We start from the raw sequence: 26462 nt of genomic DNA on the forward strand, positions 1-26462 counted from the left end.
ATCAATCTTGAACTCCCCTCCCCCCCCCTAATTTATAACACTTGTACAATGGCGTGTGTTCATACCTCTAACAGTATTGCAGCAAAATTGCTTTTTCATACACAACCAAAAAGGCAAGCTAGCTAGAACAGAGGTTTGACATTTCCTAGAATTCCACTTTAACAGGAAAAGTTGCAATTTGCATATTGGTAGAGCGACCTCTCAGGAACAATTGATAAGTGTTTACTTGCAGCTTTCATTGAGAGCCAGCATGGTGTGCTATAGTATGGTACAGATTCACCATTGTAATCATTTAGCTCATACAGTATGTACAGTGCATCTGTGTCAGATTTAGTGAGGGGCGAGAAACATACATCACTCCTGGCGTCCTCTGACAAGGCCATTAACACCAGTCAGCCAAGAATAGCTGTCATCCTTATACAACACTATGCCACATTTCCAGCACCAATAATTGCCAACCACTGTGAAAGGAAGACACCGCAGACTCTGCTCTTAGCGACAATATATTTATTCTGAGAGTCTGGTAGAAAATTGCAAAGAGCCCAGTTTAGCTGTCGGCAATCTTTTCCTGAGCTCGGAGGAAGCTTGCTTTTTTCTGAGCAATGCGGTCTTTCTTCTGTGCCAGTGACAATTTGGCACGATTCCACCTAACAAAACAAAAAAAAAAAGTTTAGAGTTCATACTGGAAATTTATTAACAATCTACTCATCTCTGCACCTTATATTACAATCTGCTCAGGACGGAGTCAAAATCTTAGGCCAATGCATGGTGTTTAAGGCAAAGTGGTGTGCAAAATCAGCTATAATGCTGGGCATACACGGGTCGACCCGGCAGCTCGATTAGCCGCCGGAACGACCCCCGCCGCCGTCCGGATTGATTCCCGCTTGTCCCCGTGGGCGCTTATCTTCCGCTCGATTACCCACTATTGTCCGCCGGCGGGGAATCTATCCGGTGGGTAATTGGACCTGTCGGATATTATCAATCGAGCCATCAGCGGCTCGATTGATAAGCCTGCCTCTACCCCGTGCATGCCCAGCATAAATAGACTGTGGGCACAGATTTTAACTGGAGACAATAAGGATTTGCTTGCCGTTTTCCCCACTTGTGACCCGTACATTTCCATTTCATTGTTTTAATAAACTTGTATTAGGATTACAAACATCTAGTAAAAGCAGGAGAGGGGTTAAAAAAAAAAAAAAAAAAATCTCACTGCCTTCTTTCTGATCCAATTTTCAGAAATCCATTGCATCAGTAAGGGTACGTTGCCACTAACGCGAATTTGCATGCATTGTCCGCATGCAAATTCACATAACCAATACAAGTGGATGGCAGAAAAAATCTGCACGGCAGAGCCATCAGAATTCGCATGCCGCACGCGAATCACGGGTGATGTAATGTAATAGGAAAACCGCAAGCATTTTAGTCTTGCGGTTTTCCCGGCGTTCCCGCGTGAAAACCCATGTCAATGCTTGCCGGCATTGACATGGTTAAAATCGCATAGCGCAAACAGAGCGGTTCCGCGCGAAAATCCGCATGGAAACGTGAACAAATCCGCACCCGCATGCGGATTCTTTGACGCGTTTTCCGCGATGGTATCGCAACGCACAAGTGGAAACGTACCCTGAATCTCAACATTAGTTTTTCACAAAAAGCCCATACTACTCTTTCCACATATTATTTGTACTGAGCACTCTGCGGTTTGAAGTTGAAACTGGTCCTTAGCGGTAGGATTCTTCCTACATTTCTAAGTGGTTCAAGGTTTTCTGTGGAAAGAATCATACCAATAAGCACAGGCAGTCAGAGAGGGGAGAATGGTCCTTAAGGTATAAGTAGGCAGAGAATGCTGCCCCCCCCCCCCCCCCAATCCAGGTGGCAGATTCTTTCCAGGAGCCACTTGAACAGCTAGCCTCTGGACAGGCATACCAGATTGGCAGCACATAGAGATGCGTTATATGCCGGAATAAAAATCAATTTAATTTCTGTTCTGAACACCATGCAGAGTGGTTAGAAACATTTGGGGCACTTTTAGAGTGGTTTATGTCCCCTGTCCACTGGAGAGATTAGTTCTCTGTATAATTGCCATGGAACTTTATAGCTTTAATTAAAAAAAACAAAAAAAAAAACAGACTAGTTAGGGATACTAAGGGTGCATACACACATCCAATTTTGGATTTCCAACTTTTACCACCTCCTATGGGAGCTTATCAACGCAATCTGTTCATACCATTCAAAATCTGTTGGCCTTCATACTACATCAGGGGTGTCAAACTCAAATACAAAGTGGGCTGAGATTGTACACTGGGACATAGTCGCGTGCCAACCTCAATGTCTGCTGGCCACCTTCCTCCCTCACAAAGTTCCCAGGTGACCCCCCCTCCCTCCCCTATACAGTTCCCTAGTGCTTTTCCCCTCCCTTTCTCATATGGCTTCCCAGGTGTTCCAGGGATTCACCTCCAATATAAACTTCCATAGTGGTCTAAACTGGGCCAAACATAATGCAAAGTCGGTAAACCACTTGAGGGCCAAATGTAATGGCTCTGAGGGCCAGATTTGGCCCGTGGGCCGGAGTTTGACACGCAAGTACTACATTGATACAGTAAAATTAGCTAGTGATTGGTCAATTAAATTGAATGTATGTATAAACTCCAACTTGCCCTTTCTGCTTATAAAAATAAAATAAAAATATTCCCTTGAATAAAGCTCTAAACTGAATTCCGCTCATGGCACACATTGACTTTCTAATGGAATGGTCAAGGACAAAAAAAAGTAACTACAAAGTACTTGGTGGTAGCCATTTTCTCAGAAGGAAGTTAGGAGTTTAGTTCCACTTGAACTGGTGCGAGTGGAATGGGTGTAGAAAGACCCTGTGCTGGAACAGTGGCCTCTAGGGGGATCCAAGAAGCTAGAAGACCATCCAGAGGCTTCCTACTACTGAGGTAACCATTTAGCTTTCTTTTTTCTCCATTTAAATCCATGGCACATGGATGAGATGGAGCAGACAGGAGTGAGGGCGAATGACTGCTGCTAAAGGTCCTGAATGGTTTTCCTGAACAGAATTAGAGGACAGGTGGAATGTGCATATTATGGCAGCTTGTAATGTTGTAAACACCATATTTGAATGGAGAACAGATATCAATGTAACATTTCTAATTATTTGATGTGTAAGGATGACATTTAGGAAATTCTTGGCAGAGCAGCTTTCCACACAAGTCTCGACATACCTCTTCTTTTTGACTTCTTTCTTGGGCTTCTTTTCGTGGACTGGGTTCTCTCTGATAGCAGCGTGTGCCTTTTTGTACAGATCTTCCATCTGAGGGAAAGCAGAAAATGATATCAGATGAAGTATTGGGTCTGTTACTTGCCAGAGAAAGCTTTGAATACTAAAGCCAAATTGTGCCATTGCCAAAACCTACTTGGTCCTCACCCTGTGGGGATTCTGCAGTTCTCTGCTAGGAGAGCCTTGTGCCTTGGAAGGTGGGGACTAAAGATCCTCAGCGAGATGCCAATAATTCTATCTCACGTGCACATTTAAAGAGAGGGTTCACTGAGAAAAAAAATACAAATCCACTTACCTGGGGCTTCCTCCAGCCCGTGGCAGGCAGGACGTGCCCTCGACACCACCGCGGAGGCTCCCGGTCTTCTCCGGTGGCTCATCCAACCTGGCCAGGCCGGCTTCCAGGTCGGGTTCTTGCGCGCTCCAACGTGCGTCTCACGCGATCGCGCTGGCGTCCTTGAACGTCCTCCAGGCTGTACTGCGCAGGTGCAGTAGTTCTGCGCCTGCGCAGTACAGTCCGTAGTGCGACCACATGAGATGCATGGAGCGCAAGGAGAAGCCCAACCTGGAAGCCGACCTGGCCAGGTGGGGTGAGCCACCGGAGAAGACCGGGAGCCTCCGGAGCGGAGTCGAAGGCACGTCCTGCCTGCCACGGGCTGGAGGAAGCCCTAGGTAAGTGGATTAGCATTTTTTTTTTTAAACTCTGTGGATCTTCCCTTTAATTATTAAGCTTGGAATCATGCTAATCCAAAACAAAAAGGCACATCAGAGTGGTCCATGTCCAAGCTGCACACAATTTGCAGTATAATTACATCCACGCCAGAATTATTAGCATCTCATTGATCATCTGTGCTAAGAATTAAAGAGAACCAGGAGGAAAAAAAAGTTGCACCTTTATACAGTGCTATATTACATGGCTTGGTAAATTCTTCTGTAGCATTTCATTGAAAACCACTTGTGTACAGCAACCCACCCCAATTAACCAAAGCCAGCAATCTGAGGATACATAAAATCTCGGGGTATGACTAGATATTTCATCAGCTTGGCTGTGGCCCACAGCAGCCTCTTCCTTGGAACTATTCCTTTAACCACTTAAAGAGACATTGAAGCGAGAATAAATCTCGCTTCAGTGCTTATAGTCAGCAGGGGCATGGGAGCCCCTGCTAAAACGCCGCTAACCCGTGGCTGAACGGGGGTCCCTTCACCCCCAACCCCCCCCCGCAAAATCAACGACCAACTTGGTCGTATATTTTGCTGCTCCTAGAGGCAGGGCTAACGGCTGCAGCCCTGCCTCTCAGCGCCGTCTATCAGCGGCGCATCGCCGCCTCTCCCCCGTCCCTCTCAGCGAAGGAAGACTGAGAGGGCCAGGGGGAGAGGCGGAGATGCACGCTGACAGACGCGTGAGGCAGGGCTGCGGCCATTAGCCCTGCCTGAATGCGGAAGTGATCCCCGCGCTGCACGGAGGGGATTTAGGAGGTAAGGGACCTCAGTTTAGCGGCGGTTTAGCAGGGGTGCTGAATATAAGCACTGAAGCGAGATTTATTCTCGCTTCAGTGTCTCTTTAAGGACTGCAGTCTAAAAACCCCTTAAGGACCAGAAACTTTTTTCCATTCAGACCACTGCAGCTTTAAAGGGGAACTGAAGTAAGAGGCTGCCATATTTATTATTTCCTTTTAATCAATACCAATTGCCTGGCAGCCCTGCTGGTCTATTTCTCTGCAGTAGTATCTGAATAACACAAGAAACAAGCATGCAGCTAGTCTTGTCAGATCTGACTTTAAAGTCTGAAACACCTGATCTGCTGCATGCTTGTTCAGGGGCTATGGCTAATAGTATTAGAGGCAGAGGATCAGCAGGACTGCCAGGCAACTGGTATTGATTAAAAGGAAATATAGCAGCCTCCGTATACCTCTTACTTCAGTTCCCCTTTAACGGTTTATTGCTCGCTCATACAATCTACCACCTAAACGAATTTTACCTCCTTTTCTTGTCACTAATACAGCTTTCTTTTGGTGCTATTTGATTGCTGCTGTGATTTTTAGTTTATTATATTCATCAAAAAAAAAAAAAAAAGCCATTAATTTTGTAAAAAAAAAATACTTTTTTAACTTTGTGCTGACATTTTTGAAAAAGTAAAATTTCTATATACATTTTTGTCCATATTTATTGTGCTACATGTCTTTGATAAAAAAAAAATCCAATATGTGTAGATTTATTGGTTTGGGTAAAAGTTATAGCATTTACAAACTATGGTGCAAAAAGTGAATTTTCCCATTTTGAAGCATCTCCGACTTTTCTGAGCACCTGTCATGTTTCATGAGGTGCTAGAATTCCAGGATAGTATAAATTCCCCCAAATGACCCCATTTTGGAAAGAAGACATCCCAAAGTATTCACTAAGAGGCATGGTGAGTTCATAGAAGATTTTATTTTTTTGTCACAAAAAAACACTGTGCCCAAAAAAAAAAAAAAGTTTCCATTTTTGCTAACTTGTCATTTGTAGGGCGTTCATTGTTCTGGCATTTTGGGGGGTGCTAAATTGTAAGCTCCCCTGTAAAGTCTAAAGGTGCTCACAGGACTTTGGGCCCCTTAGCGCACCTAGGCTGCAAAAAAGTGTCACGCATGTGGTATCTCCGTACTCAGGAGAAGTAGTATAATGTGTTTTGGGGTGTATATTTACACATACCTATGCTGGGTGGGAGAAATATCTCTGTAAATGAGTTTATTTATTTATTTTTTATACACAATTGTCCATTTACAGAGATATTTCTCCCACCCAGCATGGGTATGTGTAAAAATACACCCCAAAACACATTATACTACTGAGTATGGCGATACCACGTGACACTTTTTTGCAGTCTAGGTGCGCTAAGGGGCCCAAAGTTCTATGAGTACCTTTAGGATTTCACAGGTCATTTTGAGGCATTTGGTTTCCAGACTACTCCTCACGGTTTAGGGCCCCTAAAATGTCAGGGCAGTTTAGGAACCCCACAAGTGACCCCATTTTAGAAAGAAGACACCCCAAGGTATTCTGTTAGGAGTATGGTGAGTTCATAGAAGATATTTTTCTGTCACAAGTTAGCGGAAATTGATTTTTATTTTTTTCCCACAAAGTGTCATTTTCCACTAAATTGTGACAAACAAATACTATGAACTTATCACACACCTAACGGAATACCTTGGGGTATCTTCTTTCTAAAATGGGGTCACTTGTGGGGTTCCTATACTGCCCTGGTATTTTAGGGGCCCAAAACTGTGAGGAGTACTCTGGAAACCAAATGCCTCAAAATGACTGTTCAAGGGTATAAGCATCTGCAAATTTTGATGACAGGTGGTCTATGAGGGGCCGAATTCTGTGGGCGATCTGAGGGTGTGGGCAGGTGAGGGTCTGATCTGATGGGTAGCAGTGACAGGTGGTGATTGATGGGTGATCAGTGGGCAGAACAGCTGTGAATAATGCACTGGGAAGGTGTTCAGGGTGGGGGGTCCTGAGGGCGATCTGAGGGTGTGGGCGGGTGATCAGGTGCCCGCAAGGGGCAGTTTAGGGTCTGATCTGATGGGTGGCAGTGACAGGTGGTGACGGGTGATTGACAGGTGATCAGTGGGTGATTACAGGGGAAAATAGATGTATAGAGTACACAGGGGGAGGGGGGGTAATAAGGAGCCCTGAGGGGGCAGTTTAGGACCTAATCTATAGGATACTGTTGACAGATAGTGACGAGGTGATTGATGGGTGATTGGGTGCAAACAGTGGTCTGTGGGGGTGATTGGGGGGTCTGAGGTGTGCTGTGGGTGATCGGGGGCAGGATCAGTGTGCTGCTGTGCATACTAGGGGGCTGCCTCCTGCCCTGGTGGTCCCTCGATCACTGGGACCACAAGGGCAGGAGGCAGCCTGTATAATACACTTTGGCTATCATTCATAAAGGACCAGTCGGTAGTGCGGGAAAACACCGTTCTTCTCCGCAACCGGTACTTGACTTCTGGGTGGTCATTCATAAAGAAGTTGCCTGTTGCGATACAAGTGCGGAGGTTTTCTGGAGGAAGCTGGCGGTAGCGTGGCGGAAGACATGCGGAAACATAAAAGCTGCCCGATTCCCTCAGTGCGCTGCTCTGTCTGATGCTGCTTGGGAGGTCCGTCCCATTCATTTACACGTAATCCGCCCGCCTATCGCTACTGTCGAGCAAGCGGTATTTTCCTTCCGCATACCGCTTGCTCTAATCTTTATGAATGGATGTGTTTGTTACTTTTTCTAGATTAATCTAGAAAAACTCCGCACAAGGCAGAAATGTATCGCTCTGCACGGGAATGTCATTTTTTCATGCGGAAAGAGCCTTTATGAATGGGGATTTTGCTGAGTGCTCGGTAAAGTCAGCGGAATTAAGCATTTCCGCATGCGGAAATGCTTTATGAATGATACCCTTTGTATAAATCACAAAGTGTATTATACACTTTGTATCGGCAAATCGAGGTTTAACAACCCGCCGGCGCGTCTAAATAGCCGGTGGGTGGGCGGAGCCTAATGCCAGCAGATGCGCGTGATCCCCGGCTAATTAGTCCCCCAGGTACTGCCGCCGGTCGGCGTTACGCGGTCCTGGGGGTGCCACTTTGCCGACGCCCATAGGTAGTGGGTGGTCGACAAGTGGTTAAAGGGAACCCAAGGTGAGAGGGATATGGAGGATTCCATATTTATTTCCTTTTAACCAGCTGAGCGGTCTGGACGAGCTCAGCTCGTCCAACACCGCCAGCGGCTGCCGCTCAGGCCCTGCTGGGCCGATTTTAATGAAATAAAAAGCAGCACACGCAGCCGGCACTTTGCCAGCCGCGTGTGCTGCCTGATCGCCGCCGCTCTGCGGCGATTCGCCGCGAGCAGCGGCGAAAGAGGGCCCCCCTAGCCGCCTGAGCCCTGCGCAGCCGGAACAAAAAGTTCCGGCCAGCGCTAAGGGCTGGATCGGAGGCGGCTGACGTCAGGACGTCGGCTGACGTCGATGACGTCACTCCGCTCGTCGCTATGGCGACGATATAAGCAAAACAAGGAAGGCCGCTCATTGCGGCCTTCCTTGTTTATTATGGGCGCCGGAGGCGATCGGAAGAACGCCTCCGGAGCGCCCTCTAGTGGGCTTTCATGCAGCCAACTTTCAGTTGGCTGCATGAAATAGTTTTTTTTTTATTTAAAAAAAACCCTCCCGCAGCCACCCTGGCGATTTAATCAGAACGCCAGGGTGGTTAAATAATACCAGTTGCCTGGCAGGCCTCCTGATCCTCTCTAATACTTTTACTCAGACCCTGAACAAGCATGCAGCAGATCAGGTACTCCGACTCAGGTTTTACTGGATTAGCCATATGCTTGTTCCAGGGGTTTGACTCTACTACTACACTACTTATGCCAGAAGATCAACAGGGCTGCCAGGAAACTGGCACTGTTTACAAGGAGATAAATATGGCAGCCTCCATACCCCTCAGGTTCCCTATACCTAATGCTTCACTTAAAGGAAATCAGACAGCTAACGCAAGTTTTCCAGCAATTTATGCACTACCAACATGCCTAAAAATCCCTCTCGCAAATTACACTCAGTCTACTGTGCAATAACGTGCTGCTATTCCTATGTGATTTCCTCCTGGATGAAAAGTTAGAGGGCAGGTCTAAGGATGCGTACACATCAAATTGGAGTGTGTGTACAGGCCTTTAGGCTCGGGGACGGCTGTAGTTAACACTACACAGCACTTGTGGCTACCTAATCCTGATACGGCATAGTTTAAAAAAAAAAAAAAAAAAAGACCCGAACCCATGCATGTGACGTGTTTGCGCGCCCGTCAGCACAAAACCCAGCTGTCTAATAACAGCTGAGCTCCGTACCACCGACAGGAGCAGACTGCATTGACTCCTGACCCCGATTACTGTGAGCCAATCACAGTGAACAGGAAGTGTAGGCCAAGTCCTTAAGGGGCCAGAACCTATCGGTCCGCAAGTAGTTAAGTTAGGCAGATATATCAAGTTCACCAAGCTTCTATTACACTGCCATGTACCAACACATGCAATCCATGATATTGTCTATGCAGTCAAGATTCACATAACAGACTTATGGACAGCTGACAATATTAAAGATGGCAGCCTCCAGTTCACTTTGCTAAAATCCCAAATATGCACACCCCACATGAGGTTGGCTGAAAAGTCCAAAATAATCTCAAGAAGTAGTGGGATAAAAATAGATTACCTGATCGGGCTGGATGCCGTTCTTTATGTACTGAGAGAACTGCTTCTTGTAAGCGTCTTCATCCTCCTCCATCAGAAGTTTCATGTAGTCCGCCACATTCTGACCCAGTATGTGTTTGCGGTGGACTTCGGCGTTGAACTCTTTACTCTCTGAATCATACCCAGGGAAGCGTTTGGTGCTAGGAAAGAACAGAGGAGACACGTCATTCTAGGGCTAGTGACAGACATTGCATTCTACAGCTGAATGCTGTCTGCTGCAAACACACCTACGCTGCTCATCAGGGAGACACTGTTGTGACTGAGAAAATCTTACAAAAAATATTCAAGCTGAAAAGAAAAACAAGACCTACCTACCTGGGGCTTCCTCCAGCCCCTGGCAGCCAATGTGTCCCTCGCCACAGCTCCGCTCCCAGCCAGTGGCCCCTTTGTTGCAGATGCCGGCATCCTCTGTGCCTGGAGTAGTCTGCGCAAGCGCAGAACTCTCCGGGCCACGTAAGCGGCATGACCGCACATGCGCGCAAGCACTGGCCCGGAGGAGATTTCTCTGCCCCGGGAGTGTTTTTTTTTTTTTTAAATAATTGTTCTCTCAGTTAATTGTTTTGCAGTTCGCTAGCTACCATTGCACCCCCCCCCCCCCTCCAGTCCCTCCGCTCTCTACCAATCCCCCCGATCGCCGACGTTATACGTACCCCTCAGGGATCCCGCAATGGCGCAGTCTCTTCGCTATGGGGAGGATCGGGATTGCTCATGACGTCAAGACGTTCTGTCCGATAGTCGCCATAGCAACGACTGAAGCACATCGGGGGGAGGATCAGAGGGGTGCTGGGGGACTTGGAACAATGGTAGCTAGCCTAGTGCTAGCTACAATGGTTACAACAAATTAAATTTTTCTTAAAAATTCCTCCCGCGGACGCAGCCTCAAACTGCGTACCGCCAGGAGGGTTAAGCTCGGAACTTCCCTTCAAGTAGTTACCCACTTGAGGACACAGCCTTTACCCCCCCCCCCTTAAGGACCAGCGTGTTTTTTTATGATCCGTGCTGGGTGGGCTCTGCAGCCCCCAGCACAGGTCAGGTTGCAGGCAGAGCGATCAGATCACCCCCCCCCCCCCCCTATAGGGATGATGTGCAGGGGGGGGTCTGATCGCTCCTGTGTGCCTGGGTGTTGCAGGGGGGGGCGCGCACCTCAAAGCCCCCGTCCGCGGCGAAATTCCCGCCGAAATCCCCCCCCCCCCGGTGATCGGGGCTGCACAGGACGGATCCTCTGTCACATGGCGGCGATCACCGGCCGCTGATTGGCCGGGGATCGCCGATCTGCCTTACGGCGCTGCTGTAGCAGCAGCGCTGTTCAAAGTAAACAAAGGAGACAAACATCTCCTGCGTTTACATTTAGTCGCTGATCGCAGGCTATTCACGGAGACCCGCTCCGTGATCTAACAGGAAATGGCCGATCGCGCGAGCGGCATTTCCTGATTAATTAGGGAGGCACCTGGCGACGCAGATGTGCGTCGCTGGTCCTTCAGCTACCACTTTGCCGCCGCACGGTATGAGTGTGCGGTCGGCAAGTGGTTAAATAGGTGTTCTAAAGGGAACCTAAACTGAGAAGGATATGGATTTTTCCTTTTAAAATACCAGTTGCCTGACTCTCCTGCTGAACGTGTCTGTCTAATACTTTTAGCCACCGCCCCTGAACAAGCATGCAGATCAGGTGCTCTGACTCAAGTCAGACTGGATTAGCTGCATGCTTGTTTCAGGTGTGCGATTCAGCCACTACTGCAGCCAAAGAGATCAGAAGGACTGCCAAGCAACTGGTATTGTTAAAAGGAAACATCCATATCTTTCTCGGTTAAGGTTCCCTTTAAGGACACAATATAAATACTTGCCATCCCAGACCCTCACATTAGTCTCTGTTCCCACTTGAGCGGAGGACATTTTTCCTCCGTTCTCCTCGCATTGCTTAACGGAGAGTGAACTGCTCCTATTTTAGAATAGGAGCCGCTCACACTTGTCACACTGCAACGGATCTGAAAGGATTCATCGCAGTAAGCCGACCTCACTTAATGTGGCCATACACTTATCGATTTGCAGCATATTCTACCATCAGATAGATTCCTGTCAGATTCGACTTGACAGGCATCTGACAAATCTATCTGATGTGTGCCACACACTAGGCACAGATTTCAGAATGAAATCGATCTAAATGCATTATTGGACCATTAGATCCAACGCAACTCTAAGGGCCATCAATCTGCTGCCAGCAGCAGATCGACCTACCTTTTCCATCCTGTCAGATAGGTCAAAACGATAGATGTGATAGAACCGATTTCCTACCGGTTGATTCCATAGAATCGATCGCTGAAATCAACCAGTGTATGGGCCCCTTTAGGTGGAGTCAGCGATAATCTCGGGCAGGCGGATGCATTCCCCCATATAGCCTATGGAGTAACATCTGCCACGGGCTACAGCCAGACCACCGGCTCCCGCTGGCCGCACCTGGTCCAGCACAAGTGGGATACCAGCCTTAAGGTACCCATACACTTACAGATTAACAGCAGATTTGAACATTAGATAGATTACTCTGATGCCTTTCAGGTCGAATCTGACAGGAATCGGATGTGTGCCACACGCTGGGAACACATTTCAAATAGATTTCAGAATGAAATGTATTGAAAATCAATCGAAATGCAGTGTTGCACCATTCGATCCAATGCAACCCTACGAGCCATCGATCTGTTGCAGCAGCCAATGGACCTAGATTTTCTGTCCGGACTGATCGAACAAATCATTCAAAAATCAATCAGAAATCGATCAGCAAACTGATCATGCTACCTGTTGCATCGATTTCTAGCCTGTTTGATCAGAGTGGTCCACACGGCTGTCAATCGATGGCTGAAATTGACCAGTGTATGGCCCCCTTAACACCTCATTGGCATTTCAACAGGGGCCCAGTGCTTCCAATAGCTGACAACCAGGGCTGTGGAGTCGGTCCAAAAATCCACCGACTCCGACTCCTCAGTTTAGGATTCCACGACTCTGACTCCTCTAATTTGCATATTACAATTTTGTTGATTAAAAGTATGTAACATGAAATTCGTCTCTTAACTGCCAACGCTTAGGAATTTTACAAGACAACTGAAGTGAGAAGGATATGTAGACTACTATATTTATTCCCTTTAGACTAAAACTAGTCCTTGGTAAGAGTACTTGTAAAAGGTACAAACCGGAACAAAGAACATCTATCAGGCCCTAGGCAGTGTAAGTGTGGGTACATGTAAGAATGATGTGCAGGTACTCTGCAGGGGAATGAGGAGATTGTAAACAGACAACACCTCTGTGTTCAATGTGCACAGCATTCTCAGTGGATTCCCTGCAGCTCTGTGGGGAGTGCATATGTAGAGTATAGTACTACTGTGTAACAAAGTAAACCTGAGACAGATGAAATTAAAGTTTTATACATACCTGGGGCTTCCTCCAGCCGCCTTCAGGATAATCAGTCCCTCGTTGTCCTCCTCCGCCACCTGGATCTTCTGCTATGAGTCCAGGTACTTGAGCCAGTCAGGCGTAGTGCGCATGCACACACTCCGCCGCCAGGAGCATACTACACCTGTGCAGCACTATTGCGCAGGTGCAGAATGTTCCTGGCTGTGGGAGCGGCATGCGGCCGGACAGCGCTGACTGGCTGAATTACCAGGACTCATAGCAGAAGATCCGGGTGGTGGAGGACAGCGAGGGACTGATTAGCCTGAAGGGGGCTGGAGGAAGCCCCAGGTATGTATAAAACTTTACTTTTCATCCGTCTCAGTTACCCTTTAATTTGTAGTCACCAAACCAAATTTTAACAACATATCAAATTATTTGATTTCATCAGCAAAGGGAGTGCATACATTTGCATAAATCAGCATCAATGCAGAATTATTTCCATCTTGTTGACCATCTCTATTAGTGACACAGCTACACATCAGGCTTTATTCTTACAGCATAGATGTTATTTAGTATATATAAGAGATTCCTGTGTACACATCATATATACAGTCACAATCAGATATGTATATCTGACCTTAAAAATACGGGGACTGCTTTATTGAAGCAGCACAAGTAACTAATTTTGATTGGTTTATTTCATTTTTGTGGACTAAGCACAGCTATTACTGTATATATACATTATTTTTAATGACTATTATCTGAGAAATAGAACATTTTATCATATTTTTTATTTTAATTACAGTTACAAATTCATTAGGAGTCGGAGTCGGAGTCGGTGCATTTTTTCCCGACTCCGACTCCAGGCACCCAAAATTGCCCGACTCCACGACTCCGACTCCACAGCCCTGCTGACAACATTTAAATACTGCACTGTGATTCCCTCTGCTAGATAAGGCCATGATGTAGATCACTATTGTTTTTATTGAGATGTGCTGATCCACGGGTGCCCTCGTCGCTGGGCGCGTTCAGTAATATCTGCGCAGGCCACTCCTATCTCCGGTAGTGCGCACAGCTGGGCATGCGAGCGGCACAAGTGCTGCGAGTGAAACCCTTTTACCAGTCATTATTACAGAGGAATGGAGGCACCAGGGAGGATGGCAACAGTTCATGGGGCTGGAGCAAGCCCCAGGTAAGTATCAATTCTTTACTTGTATAATGTACACTTTTAAGTGAATCCAAGGCAGGGAAAAAAAATAAAAATAAAAAAAAGACACTATCTGAACCAGATCTTCAAGCCCAATAAACCCCTCCTCGCCTTCCCTGCCACCCCCCCCCCCCCCCGTTTCCCCGGGTGGCTGCAACCTCAGGATCACAATGATGCAGAATCTCAGCAGAGAGCTCTGATGAGACACAGTGATGTCGGGGGCAGGGACAGAGAGGGGAAAGGGAGATCTAAATAGTCTGTTAACACTTGAGCCGAGAACTGATATTTTTTGCCCATCCTCCACTTGTTGCAAAACTGACAGTGTATGGCTCATATTTTATATAAAGAAGCTGTTCACACACTGTGCAACGGATCCGTGGGATCTATTGTGGTGAGCAGGACACACTTCTGTGCTGTCCGCGATAATCCCAGCCAGGTGGATGCATTCACCATTTAGCCTATGGTGGTAAAACATCTGTTCCGAGCTACAGCAAGACCACACGGCTGTGGAGTTGGAGCAGGAACAATTTTTGCGCATCTGGAGTCAAGTCAATGGTTTCATAAACTAAGGGGTCTGATAATTTTTGTACCCGCTCCATAGCCCTATAAGGGCTGTGGAATCAGGAGTTGAGGAGTCAGAGTAATTTTGGATACCTGGAGTCTGCGGTTTCATAAATTGAGGAGTCAGGCGATTTTTGCACAGACTCCACAGCCCTGCAGACCACAGGGGACCATTGGAACAGACACTACGCTGTCCGCTCCCGCACATGGTCCGGGTCAAGTGGGAGCCAAGCCCAACACCAGAGTGGGCGTTCTGCAGGAAGCAGACAAGCCACTTGTTAGTTAATTTTGCTATGCCTTTGCATGAGTTGAAAGATATTAAGAAAGCAATTCCCCACAACATAGTTTATACCACTCGCCTAAAAATACTGAAGACATCCAAGTAAAACGTCCTGTATCTTCCTCAATAGCCTTGTCCTTTCCTTCATTAACCATGACTCAGGATTACAGTTGGGGACATGGGCTGATAAACCATAATATCAAGCTTCATTTCTTTAAACAAGGTATTTCTGAATGGAGCTGCTAAATCATTTGATCCAGACAACCTTGCTTACCTGTGAGGAATGGAGAGGCCTCCATCTACAGCTCCTTTGAGTGCACCAAAGACTTTGTTTCCGGTTGTGGTTCTAGTGAGACCAGCGTCCAGGTAGCAGGTGAAGGCACCTGGCTGTCCATCAATGCTCTCTACGTTGTACTCATCTCCAGTTACCTCAACTTGGCCTTCATAGATCTTATCAAGCTTGAACTTGTTTAGCAGCTAGAAAAGAAGTCCATCGTTAAGGGGATAATTTCAACCCAAAGCACATAAAGGTCATCACTGCATGCAAACCATATGTTGGGTCATCAACATTTCTACCAAACACAGAAAACATGCTGCTTTTCAGATGCAGTATGCATTCTCCTATGCACGGTGTCTCACATCAACGTGAATGTCTAAACATAACAAAAATGTTTCAAATACTTGCTAAGTGCTGGCCCACATATTTCTGCCAACTAGCACGAGTCACCAACAAACCACTCACACTAACTAATGAAGGGAAGGAGTAAAGTGGAACATACATGCACACGTAACGTGTCCTTCATGACAATTTGTCTGGCCGGCAGTCTAACTACTACTCAATGCCTACTATGTTGATAATGAATACACAAAGATCAGTCCAGATAACCATTTAGTGGTCACTTTCATAGAACCTACCTTCTGGCACACCATGTAAAACCAGTAATAGACGCAGAAAAGCAGTCAATTCTAAATGAGGACATAATGAATAGGAGGTATGCTTTACCTACTATCCTCTAAGAGTTTGTTAAGTGCCCCATGCCTCGATTCACAGAGCACAGTGCGGTAAATATAAAGTGCTCAGTAAATCACTGCATTCGGTATTTTAGACTTGTGTGCCAATTCATAAAAATGTTCACAGGTGCGGTAGAAGTTTGGTAATTTACCGGCTTCAATAGACAAAACTCAGTGCAGGGACACAATTACAATAGTAAGAGGCATCCTGATATCCCTTTAGATGTAAATGTTTTGCTATACTGTTATACTGCCTCTGCTCTGAATCTTTTAGTCTTTAACATTTTATATTATTGCCACATCTTAGATGAACTTCCAGGAGACTTTACACATGCCCTGCTTAGATGATTTCCCTACTATTTACTCTGCATCTTAAAACAGGAACTAAAGAGGTTAAACTGCCAAGGGAGGCAGGGGAAACTGTTTTTGTTCTGTTCTCTCTGCTCAATGCCTCTGGGTAGAAAAGCAGGACCCACCTGAGAAGGCTTTGCGTCCTATCAAAATGCATCAGCCCGACTTGCAGGAGATGGGCTAAAGCTGCTTCTTCAAACTTCCCCCTTGTGGAAATAACGTAATCGCGGAAATCGCCGCTTTGACAATTCCAAAATCGAGATCTTATGGATCACAACTTCGGTTTAAATTCGGTTTGTCGTTCAGGCCTACCTCTGCAAGCCTTTAACTTCATCAAGGTTCTCCCACTGCCTCATCTGTTACAGGCCCAGTTGTCTAACACCTGTATACAATGGCTTGTGAATATGCTACAGGGGTGGGAGGCTTTTTACTTGCTACACTGCAAGGAATGAAAGTGACTAAAGCTAGCCATACACATAGATTGCCACCCGATGTGGGAAACCAACTGATCCCTCCCCGATCATAGAGGAATAGAGTTCTGCCACAAACTGCACATCAATAAAAGCTGTTTGGTCTCTTTCCAATCAGAGAGCGATTAAATCCGACCACACAAAAATACACAGGACATCAATAGTCAAGAACTTTCCGCAGGAAAACGGCTGAAAATCAATCATTTAAACCTGCATAGTTGCACTGTTCAATGCGATGTAACGCTATGGCCCAACAAGTGGCCACACACTTGAAATTAGACCAACCCAACATGTTAGGGCAATAGATTTTTGGCAGATTCGCTCTGGAAGCAAATGTGGGAAGTGTATGGCCACTTGCCTTGGCTTTGGTTACTCAGATTGTCCATACGTAATGTAATTTTCTAAAATCCAAAACATGACAAATTTACCGGGAAGAACAAATCCTGCTGGAGGTATGCATACTACAGGTTGATAACATGTGGTCTTACAGCACTGAGACTGCCGACACACACACACACACTTTGCTGAGAGTAGCAGGAGTACAGCTCACTCACCCAATCCACCGCAGGACACGTGCCGATCAGTCAGCCCTCCTCCCTCATAGTTACATAGTTACATAGTTATTTTGGCTGAAAAAAGACATACGTCCATCGAGTTCAACCAGTACTCACGCATAGCAACAGAAAACCTGGAGGCTAGCAACACATCTGGCCACTTGTGTGTTATGCTAAGTAAACACGATGCAAATTTCTGACAGATGGACTATTTCCAACATGCTCAATCTGATTGCCAATCCATTTTCCATAGAAGTAAATCTATCAGAAAATTGCATCATGTGTACCTAGCGTAAGACCTGAGCACGGAACCTATACGCCCGCTGTGTGTTAAGCTCGAATACACCAATTTACAAGTATTTGGAATATTTGTGGTAGAAGTTTTATTTTGAGCTTACACTTTTAGAAGACCTTTATCAGGGTGAAATTTAACTTTGGTATACTTCAAATGAAACCAGTGTTTAGGAATAACTTACCCTGCGGGCCAGCAGCAGACCTGTACAATAAGCTGCAGCATAGTTGGTCAGCCCAACTTTGATGCCAAAATTGGTAAGTTCATGGCCGTAAGCAGCACAGACAATCATGTCACCTTCAATCCTGGCATAGGCAATCTGAAAAGCAAGTACAAACATTAAAACGATTCTTAAAGGGATCAAGAAAGCAACTTTGATATAATCATGCAGCACAATATATTGTATATACTCAAATACAAGTCGACCCCAATATTTGACCCTCTTAAAGACCTGTACCCTCTAAACCTGTACTGAGTAAAATTATTTAAAATAAACACGAGGTAACTTCAAATGAACATTACATAGTTACCTTGCCATCAGTTCCTCTCAGAAGCTCACCATTTTCTTCTTACAGTGATCCCTTCCAGTTCTGACAACATTTTGTCAGATCTAAAATATATATGTTGCTGTCAGTTATATATCAGTTGCTGTCAGTTATAGCTGAGAGAACTGATGTGTCCATGTTTCCCTGTGGCTCAAGTGGGCGATGTTACAGTTTAACTGTATGCTAACCAGAAAGCTGTTATGGTGTAATGGCCATTTTCAAAATGGAGGACTGAGAATTTCATTGATCACAGTGGACAAATGGGACGCATGAGAGGAGAAAGAGGTTGAGGAGATGTCTACATAGGAGATAAGTATGATTTGTGTATGCTTATTTTGACTTTTAATTTTCAGTACAGGTATTCTTTAAGCTGGATTGGTCATTGACTCAAGTAGAAACCTACCCAGCAAAGTCAATGGCTGTACTTGGGGATTAGGAAGAATTAACACCTGCACTTGGGGCCCAGGAGGGGTTAATGACTGCACTGCATACAGTATTGCTGCCATTAACTCCCTCCTGTCCAATAAAGGGAACCTAAACTGAGAGGAATATGGATGTTTCCTTTTAAACATTACCAGTTGCCTGGCTTCCTGCTGATCTCTTTGGTTGTAGTAGTGGCTGAATCACACACCTAAAACAAGCATACAGCTAATCCAGTCTGACTTCAGTCTGAGCACCTGATCTGCATGCTTGTTCAGGGGCTGTGGCAAAAAAGTATTAGAGACACAGGATCAGCAGGACAGTCAGGCAACTAGTATTTTAAAAGGAAAAATCCATATCCTCAGTTTAGGTTCCCTTTAAGTGCAGCCAATAACTCCCCCCCCCCCCCCCCCCAAGTGCAGCAATTATTCACTTCCCTTTCTGCAGCCCAGTATTCCCCTACTGCCACTTTCTTTGTTAATTGTTGTGGCCAGGACTTTCAGGCCTGTGCTTTCTTGGCATTTTCTTTACCAAGAAAGCGTCAATTGCTAGAAAACAATGCCAATTTCTATTAAGGTGCCCATACACTCGTCAGATTGGCAGCAGATAGATAAGAAATGCATCTGATGATTTATCTGATGCGTTTTTAGAACATTTTTTACCAGGATAGAATTCCAATAGATTTCAGTTTGAAATCTATTGAAATTCGATCTGATGGCATTTTTTTGCCATCAGATTTCCATTAAGGCCAATGCAAACTGATAAGCAATCTCATCAGATCGACCTCAATTTTCCACCCTGCCAGTTCGATGGAAATCCATCGAAATCGGCCATCGATCGGTCGATTGGCCAACCGATTTGCAATCGATCTATCGACCGATCGATCGGGATCGATCGGTCGGCCAGAAAATCGGCTGAGTGTATGGGCCCCTTTACTTTCACTTTATGCTGTAATGTATTATACTAAGGTTTAGTTACACAAGTTCTGTTTGCATTGTAAAGTACCATCACCTGGTAAACCTAAAGGTGGCCATACATTCGTTAGATTAGCAGCAGATAGATTTTCTGATCTGATGTGTTTAGGAACATTTTTTACTAGGAACAGATTTCCAATAGATTTCAGTTTGAGATCTATTGAAAAATCGATCTGATGGCATTTCTTTGCCATCAGATTTCCATTAGGGCCAATGCAAAATGATAAACAATCTCAACAGATCGACCTAGATTTTCCAGCCTGCCAGATCGATTGAAATCGATCGAAAATTGTCTGCAAATCGGTCGATTGGTCAATCGATTTTCAATCGACCAATCGATTTTGAACAATCGGCCAAAAATCGGCTGAGTGTATGGGCCCCTTAAGACAATAGTGAATGCAGATTCCTGTCAACACTGGTAGTGCTGTGACAGTTGGCCATACAGGGGTCTATGAACCGACATCAATTTTGAGACAATCCAGCAGAGATCTATTGAGCATTGATCAAACCACAAGCATCGGGCTGCTTCATGTAGTGCAACGTATCGGCCATCGATCCCCCACCCCGCAGAGATTTTCCAATGTGTTACATCAGTCGTTTGATCAATAAACTGAATTAAAATCGATTAAAAGAGAATGAGCCAGATATTCTGGACCCGCAGATAACTGGAAAATTAAATCAAATTGATAAGAAAAATTGGTGTGTATTTGCAGGTTCAGAGAGCACAAAGCAGACATCCAGTGTCTACAAGGTCGGACAAAATTGAATTGGGGGGTGTTCCTCTTTCGCGTCGGGTAGCGGCGGCAATCGGGGCAAACACGCAGCTAGCAAAGTGTTCTAAAAAAATTTTTTTTAGAAAAATCGGCCCAGAGGGGCCTGAGCGGTGCCCTCTAGCGTCTATTGTTCATGTGCATGACATCACACACGAGACACTCCACTGTCTCTCCACCCCTTTCTATAGCAACAGCACATCGTCAGCTACACAGCTGACACGCGTCTGTGATGCCAGGCCTAGTGATGTCGCCCAAGGGGATCAGGTCCCAATCACCAATGGGCGACATCCACCAAAGGTGTGTACGCACCTTAAAGCGTACAGAGCATGTGGGTGATCCTATGTGCAGTAAACAAACAATTCCCCCTAAGGGAAGTTTGTTATTCTTGTGGGCTTTTGGGGCGTAGCATACATTTACTTATCTATAGGGGCTGCTCCATTGTTCGCCTTCCCCGCTGTAAAGCACGTCATGCAAGCCTACTTCGCCTGCACATGACGCGCTTCACAGCAGGGAAGGCGAACAATAGGACGTGTTGCCGGGAGCCGACTGGCAGTCGCCAAAAACCAAACTAAGTCAGTCGCAGCGGGGGACCGGATGACACTTGAGGAGCTGCGAGGGCACAGGACGGCTGCAGGGGACTTGGGAAAGCCCCAAGTGAAACCTTTTTCCTATCCACAGTTAAGGTTCCCTTTAAAGGGAACCTTAATAGAGTGATATGGATGTTTCTTTTTAAACAATACCAGTTGCTTGTCATCCCTGCTGAACTCTCTGGCTGCAACAGTGACTGAATCTCAGACCTGAAACAAGCATGTTTGTTGAGTACTAAATGGTTTAAAGAGGCGCCCTGGTGGTATATAAAAGCGTAGATTCTTATCTTCTACATTGACAATTTTGACTAAACATATTACACTATTGGGCTCCCGTGTTTTTTGTTTCCTGTGTCTTTTCCCCAGAAGGTGTCCTGACACCAATCATCCACTAATGTTTGTTGAGTGGCTGTGGCTAAAAGTATTAGAGACACAGGATCAGCAGGAGCGTCAGGCAACTGGTATTACTGTATTTTAAAAGGAAAAATCCATATCCTCAGTTTAGGTTTTCTTTAACCACTTGCCGACCAGGGGTGATTTGCCTGATCTGTGCTGCGTGGGCTCTCCAGCCCGCAGCACAGATCAGTATTATGCCAGGGCGATCAGACTTCCCCCCCTTCTTTCCCCACTAGGTGGATGTCCTGCCGGGGGGGGGGGGGGGGGGGGGGGGGCTCCTCAAAGCCCCCCTCCGCAGCCATTTCCGCCCTCTGCCTCCTTACCTCCCTCCGTAATGCGCAGGACGGAGTTCCGTCCTGCGCATTGAAGGATAGGCTTCCGCCTATCAGATGCCGGCGATCCCCGGCCAATCAGAGGCCGGGGATCGCCGATCTGCGTTCCCCGCGTGTTTACATTTTGCCGGCGAGCCGCGATCGGCGGCTCTCCGGCTGTTCACGGAGACACCCTCCGTGAACTGACATGGAAAGGCCGCTCGATCGAGCGGCCGTTTCCATGGTAACCCGCAGACGACCAGTTTACGCCGATCGGCGTTAGCTGGTCGTCAAGAGGTTAAACACTATCCAAGACTAGAATGCACACACCTTGGAATTCAGGTTTCATATTGTGAGCCATTTAGCTTCTCTATATTGATTTGCAACACAGTTTCCAGTGTTGCTAAAATATCCGGCTGAAAACATGGCATCGGAGGAACAGTGTGAGTGAAATTGGCCCCCACAGCTGAGGACTCAATTACATAAATTTAATTAGTCAGAATAAGCCCTTCATATTATATCTTCGTGTAATTGCCTTCTTAAAACAGAAGGAAATTTGCAATAATTCAGTTATAAATTAACATTTGTGGTTACCCACAATGCACTACCACTAAATATGCAAATTATCCCTTTTCGCCCTTGTTAAGCCAAGCAAGCATCCAGAACCGCTGGTTTATAGCAAGCCTATAGCTTTAAGTTTTACACAGCCATATCAAACCCACATGTAGACAGCCTGTTTCGGACTATCTTCCACTTTTATTCAATATATCACATCCGGGTGCAGCAGATAGCATACCACTTTTTCTAGCAGATACCAATCATGCTTCTGGGTGCTTATGAAGTGAAAACCTGTTCAATCGTAATTACAGAAAACGTAGGGGCGTGACTGAGCCGGCCAGGCCTTCAAACCCTTCCACAAAAGATTTAGCGAAACCCCCAGGACTATCTTACAACAAAATGGCTAAAGAGAGGAGTGAAGATGACGTCACTAGCTCTGCTGATAGGTAATGCATATTGTTTAAAAAAAAAAAAAAAAAAAAAAAAAAGGCACTTGATACTAGAAACTGCAGATCAACGTTTGCCTTGGCAGACACCCAGCACTTGCCATAACCCATTAGATCTTCTGCTGCTTTTTGTCACTGTTGACAATACATGAAGATAGTATACTTTAGGGGAACTCAGCAGGAAACCTTTATAAGGGCCCTTTTCCACTAGCAAGCGCGATCGCAAGCGCTAATCACCTGCGCTTGCGATCACGCAGGCTCCTTTTTCCACTGTCGGCGTTCTGCTGTACCGACGCCGGGAATGTATTGCGATTGCGTCGTGAATCGCGCAGGACGGCGATCGCGTTTTGACAAAAACGAATCGCGATCGAAACGCCGTAGTGGAAAAAGAGCACCGCGATTTACATGTTATCGCGGTGCTCTAGCGATTAGAAAAACGGCTGCGATGCGCTTTTTAAATCGCATCGCAGCCAGTGGAAAAAGGCCCTAAGGGACAGTTCTCCAATTACAGTAATCTCTTACAACACAAAGCATTGTGACTGGCCAAATAGCATAGGCGTACTTTACTACAACCTATTGGAAGCCTAGCAGTTCAAGAGATTGCCATCCACCCAATCACATTAGCTGAATTTTCCTATGAGGTTGCCTGCTGGGTCCCCTAAAGTAGAATAGCGCTTAATACTTTAGGTATCCAAAATGGCTGGTCGTCAACCATTTGCTGACTGGGGGGCAGGGAAATCTATCATTGCAGACTCAAAACGAGATCCAAAAAAGGACTATTCTACCTGACCATTGGGTGTTGCACAGCAACATTACCTAACAGCGAATTTGATAATTTCAGTAAATGCATCACCACACCATAAGCCAAGCTTGTCGACTGAAATTAGGCCAAATATTTCATACTTTTGAGACACTTCTATTCTGCTAATGGTAAATTGGTTGTAGGTGCCTACTTTTTGCAGACTAAACTCAGCTCTACTATATTTTGTAAACTTCAGAAACTCTATGGATAAAGCAAGAAACTGCAAAAGTAATACCACATGGCTGATAGTGCTAGGCAGGGAAGCCAGTGAAAAGACCAGACAGAACAGCTATCCAAGTCCTGCTCAGCACAGCAAGAAGCACTAGTTTCAAGGCTTCCCACAAATCATATGGGCAAGAAGCAATACATAAAGTGATCAGGTCTATCAGGAACAAATTAAAGGACACCTTAAGTAACAGGTATTTGATTCAGACACTACTGCAACCAAAGATCAGCATGACTGCCAGAAAACTGATATGGTTTAGAAGGAAATATATGGTAGCTGTAACATTGCAAAACGGCTTTGGAGTTAATGTGAATTAAGGCTACAGCAGCTCTCTGACAGTAATTTGGGCACCACCAAAAGACGAAACCCAAGTAAATTTTTAGAAGCAGCGAATTATGTTCCCTTCCCCACCACGTCCATGGTGGCCTGGAGCGGGAATAGTTAAAGCCGCCAGGACTTTTACAGGAGAAGGGTGAGCAGTTTTTTGGCTTCACCCTGCGCTCAAATTTCCCGGCAGCATTTTTGAATGCCCACGGGCAGCCTCCTTTTCCCTTTTGCTTCAGGTTCCCTATAAAGATCTCTTGGTAACGTTACAGAACAAAAAAATACTATACTGGGCTATGTCCAATACCACCTCCCTCCAAGTAAACTGGTCATTCTGGAAAAGGGAGCGAAGCTAATATAGATTGTTATGGCCATCTTAACATACTCCCACCATGCTACATACCTGGCAGATGATGTCTCGGTTGGTGACGCGCACAATCATCCTGTATTTGGGTGTATTGTACTTGTTTTTGTCCTGGATAACCAGTCTCTTGCGAGCATAGTAATCAGTCTTGCCCTCTATAAAGTAACAAGTAGAAAACGTAAAGATTCAAGTCAGGCAGCACCATAATAAAAGCAAAATCATTTGTTTACTTACCTCTCCTTCTACGGAACTTGACCTGGTACCTCTTGAAGTAAGCCTTGTTCTTCACAACCTTTACAAACCCCTATAGTGAAAATACATACAAGAGAGACGTCAGACCACCACTTGTAAAAATCCTATAATTGTTGCCCCACTATGGATTTTGGGATAAAAAAAACAAACAAAAAAAAACAAAACACACACTAATTTCCTTACTTTGGCTTTACACTAGTGATATTTTTTAATAGATTGGATAATGGCATTGAATCTAATAAAAATTAAGTCCCATCAATTTTTGATAGTTTAATTACAACAGACTGATCAGGAAAGGCCATTCTCACCCATACTGACCCCGAGGGTGAGGGCACAGTGAATTTGTGGGTCCACATGAATCTGTACTGTACTGCATTAAGCAGCAAAAATAAAGGAAAAATTCATGGTGGCTGTGGGATAGATGAGAAATCAGATTATTGCAGAATACTAAATAAATATCGGAGGTAGGGATCATTGGATGGCTTGAACACCACTTGTAATAGTTCAGGATGTGACTGACTTGATCAATTTTTCCTTGCAATTGTAAAATGACAATAAAAGGTGTTGACACAAAAAAGTATAACAAACTTCCTGCTGTGTGTCTCTAGTTCAGGAAGTGAAGCAATATTGACAAAACAGACAGCAGTAAAAACCAACACATCTCTGCCACGCTTTCCACTTGAAAATCAATGTCAACATAATGCAGTCCTAGAAGCCAGTTACACCAATTCATAAAAAAAACAAAAGTTTGCTTTCTTAAAACAGAAAGAATTTGCGATAATTCAGGTTGGAGTGAGCTTGAGATGTCTCCCAGAGCAACACTGCTGAATAAATAGGTACCCGGTCTGTACACATCTTCAAAATCCAAAGCAATACATGAATACAACATACAGTGGCACAGACAAACGAAGAAAAAACACATGCCTAACTGAAGGATGAAGACTCTTTATATGAAGTATGCTTGTTTGCGTTTGTTTAGACTTGGAGTAGATGTCACACAAACAATTTAAATAGAGGGGGGGGGGTTTCAATCGTCACTTGCAGGAAGTGACAGGACCAGAACTTTACACAGGACTAATCAAAACTCTTGACTCCTCTGAGCTTTCAATTAATTACTTCTGAATCGAATTAATGCTGTGCATGGATCAAGCTCTGCTCCCAATATTTCCAGTAATAATTGTAAATCAAAAATCTAGGGGGAAAAAAGTGCTGGTCACTAACAGACCATGGACTGCCAAAAGAGAGGATAATTCCTACCCACAATTACAACCATATGATTGCTTTGATAACCCCTATTCACAACCATTTAAAGTTTCTGCACAACATGGAACACATTCTGCCATGCTTAGCTACTAAATAATAATAATAATAATAATACATGATTTATCATGCATGTAAATGTAAGAATAGCACATTAGACAGGCTGATTAGACTTTAGGACACGCAGGTAGGAAAAAGCCTAAACAACTAATTGCTAATTCTGTGGATATTTACTAATGACTTAAAAAACAGACACACAAAAGTAACACCGGGCTAGGGGTAATGAGGGAGTTAACACGGAAGGCACGGGCAGGAAGCCATCCGGACACCATAGAGGCAGCCATTAGGCCACGCTGGAAGCAGCTAAGAGTCTTCTGCAATCTAAAGTCATCCTCGCCACTTTCAGCGTACCAGCGGCTCCTACTCGGCCTACGTGCAGAGGGGACCACTATGCAATTTATTCCAGAGGGTATTGAGCCGGTTTACTGACCATTTCGCCGGATTTTGTCCCGTTACGGCTGGGACCTGAGAGTCACAGCGCTAACGTCAGGGCGCTGGAGGACTGAGAAAAGGCCGGACCTACTGCGCATGCCCCG

The 26462-nt window shown here is 45.4% G+C and overlaps 1 protein-coding gene across 1 annotated transcript; it reads right to left on the reverse strand.

Annotated features, from left to right (window-relative positions):
* Nucleotides 1-490: 490 nt before the first annotated feature.
* RPL5 (ribosomal protein L5) lies at nucleotides 491-26462 on the reverse strand. The gene is made up of 8 exons (XM_068239794.1): nucleotides 26357-26462; nucleotides 24589-24658; nucleotides 24394-24509; nucleotides 17813-17947; nucleotides 15225-15427; nucleotides 9487-9664; nucleotides 3222-3310; nucleotides 491-647 (listed from the first exon to the last, which is right to left on the reverse strand). Exons 1-8 carry the CDS (start codon nucleotides 26357-26359, stop codon nucleotides 548-550), a joined length of 894 nt encoding a protein of 297 aa, XP_068095895.1. The 5' UTR covers nucleotides 26360-26462; the 3' UTR covers nucleotides 491-547.

Source organism: Hyperolius riggenbachi, chromosome 6 (assembly GCF_040937935.1).
Source record: "Hyperolius riggenbachi isolate aHypRig1 chromosome 6, aHypRig1.pri, whole genome shotgun sequence".
Lineage (NCBI taxonomy): Eukaryota > Metazoa > Chordata > Amphibia > Anura > Hyperoliidae > Hyperolius > Hyperolius riggenbachi.

Bases quoted from the DNA above. Each gene is read 5' to 3' on its own strand.
- RPL5 (XM_068239794.1), bottom strand. The intron at 24,510-24,588 runs GTAAGTAAACAA...GTTACTTTATAG, and splicing joins CAAGTTCCGTAGAAGGAGAG to AGGGCAAGACTGATTACTAT. The intron at 17,948-24,393 runs GTATGTAGCATG...CTTGCTTTTCAG, and splicing joins ACCGAGACATCATCTGCCAG to ATTGCCTATGCCAGGATTGA.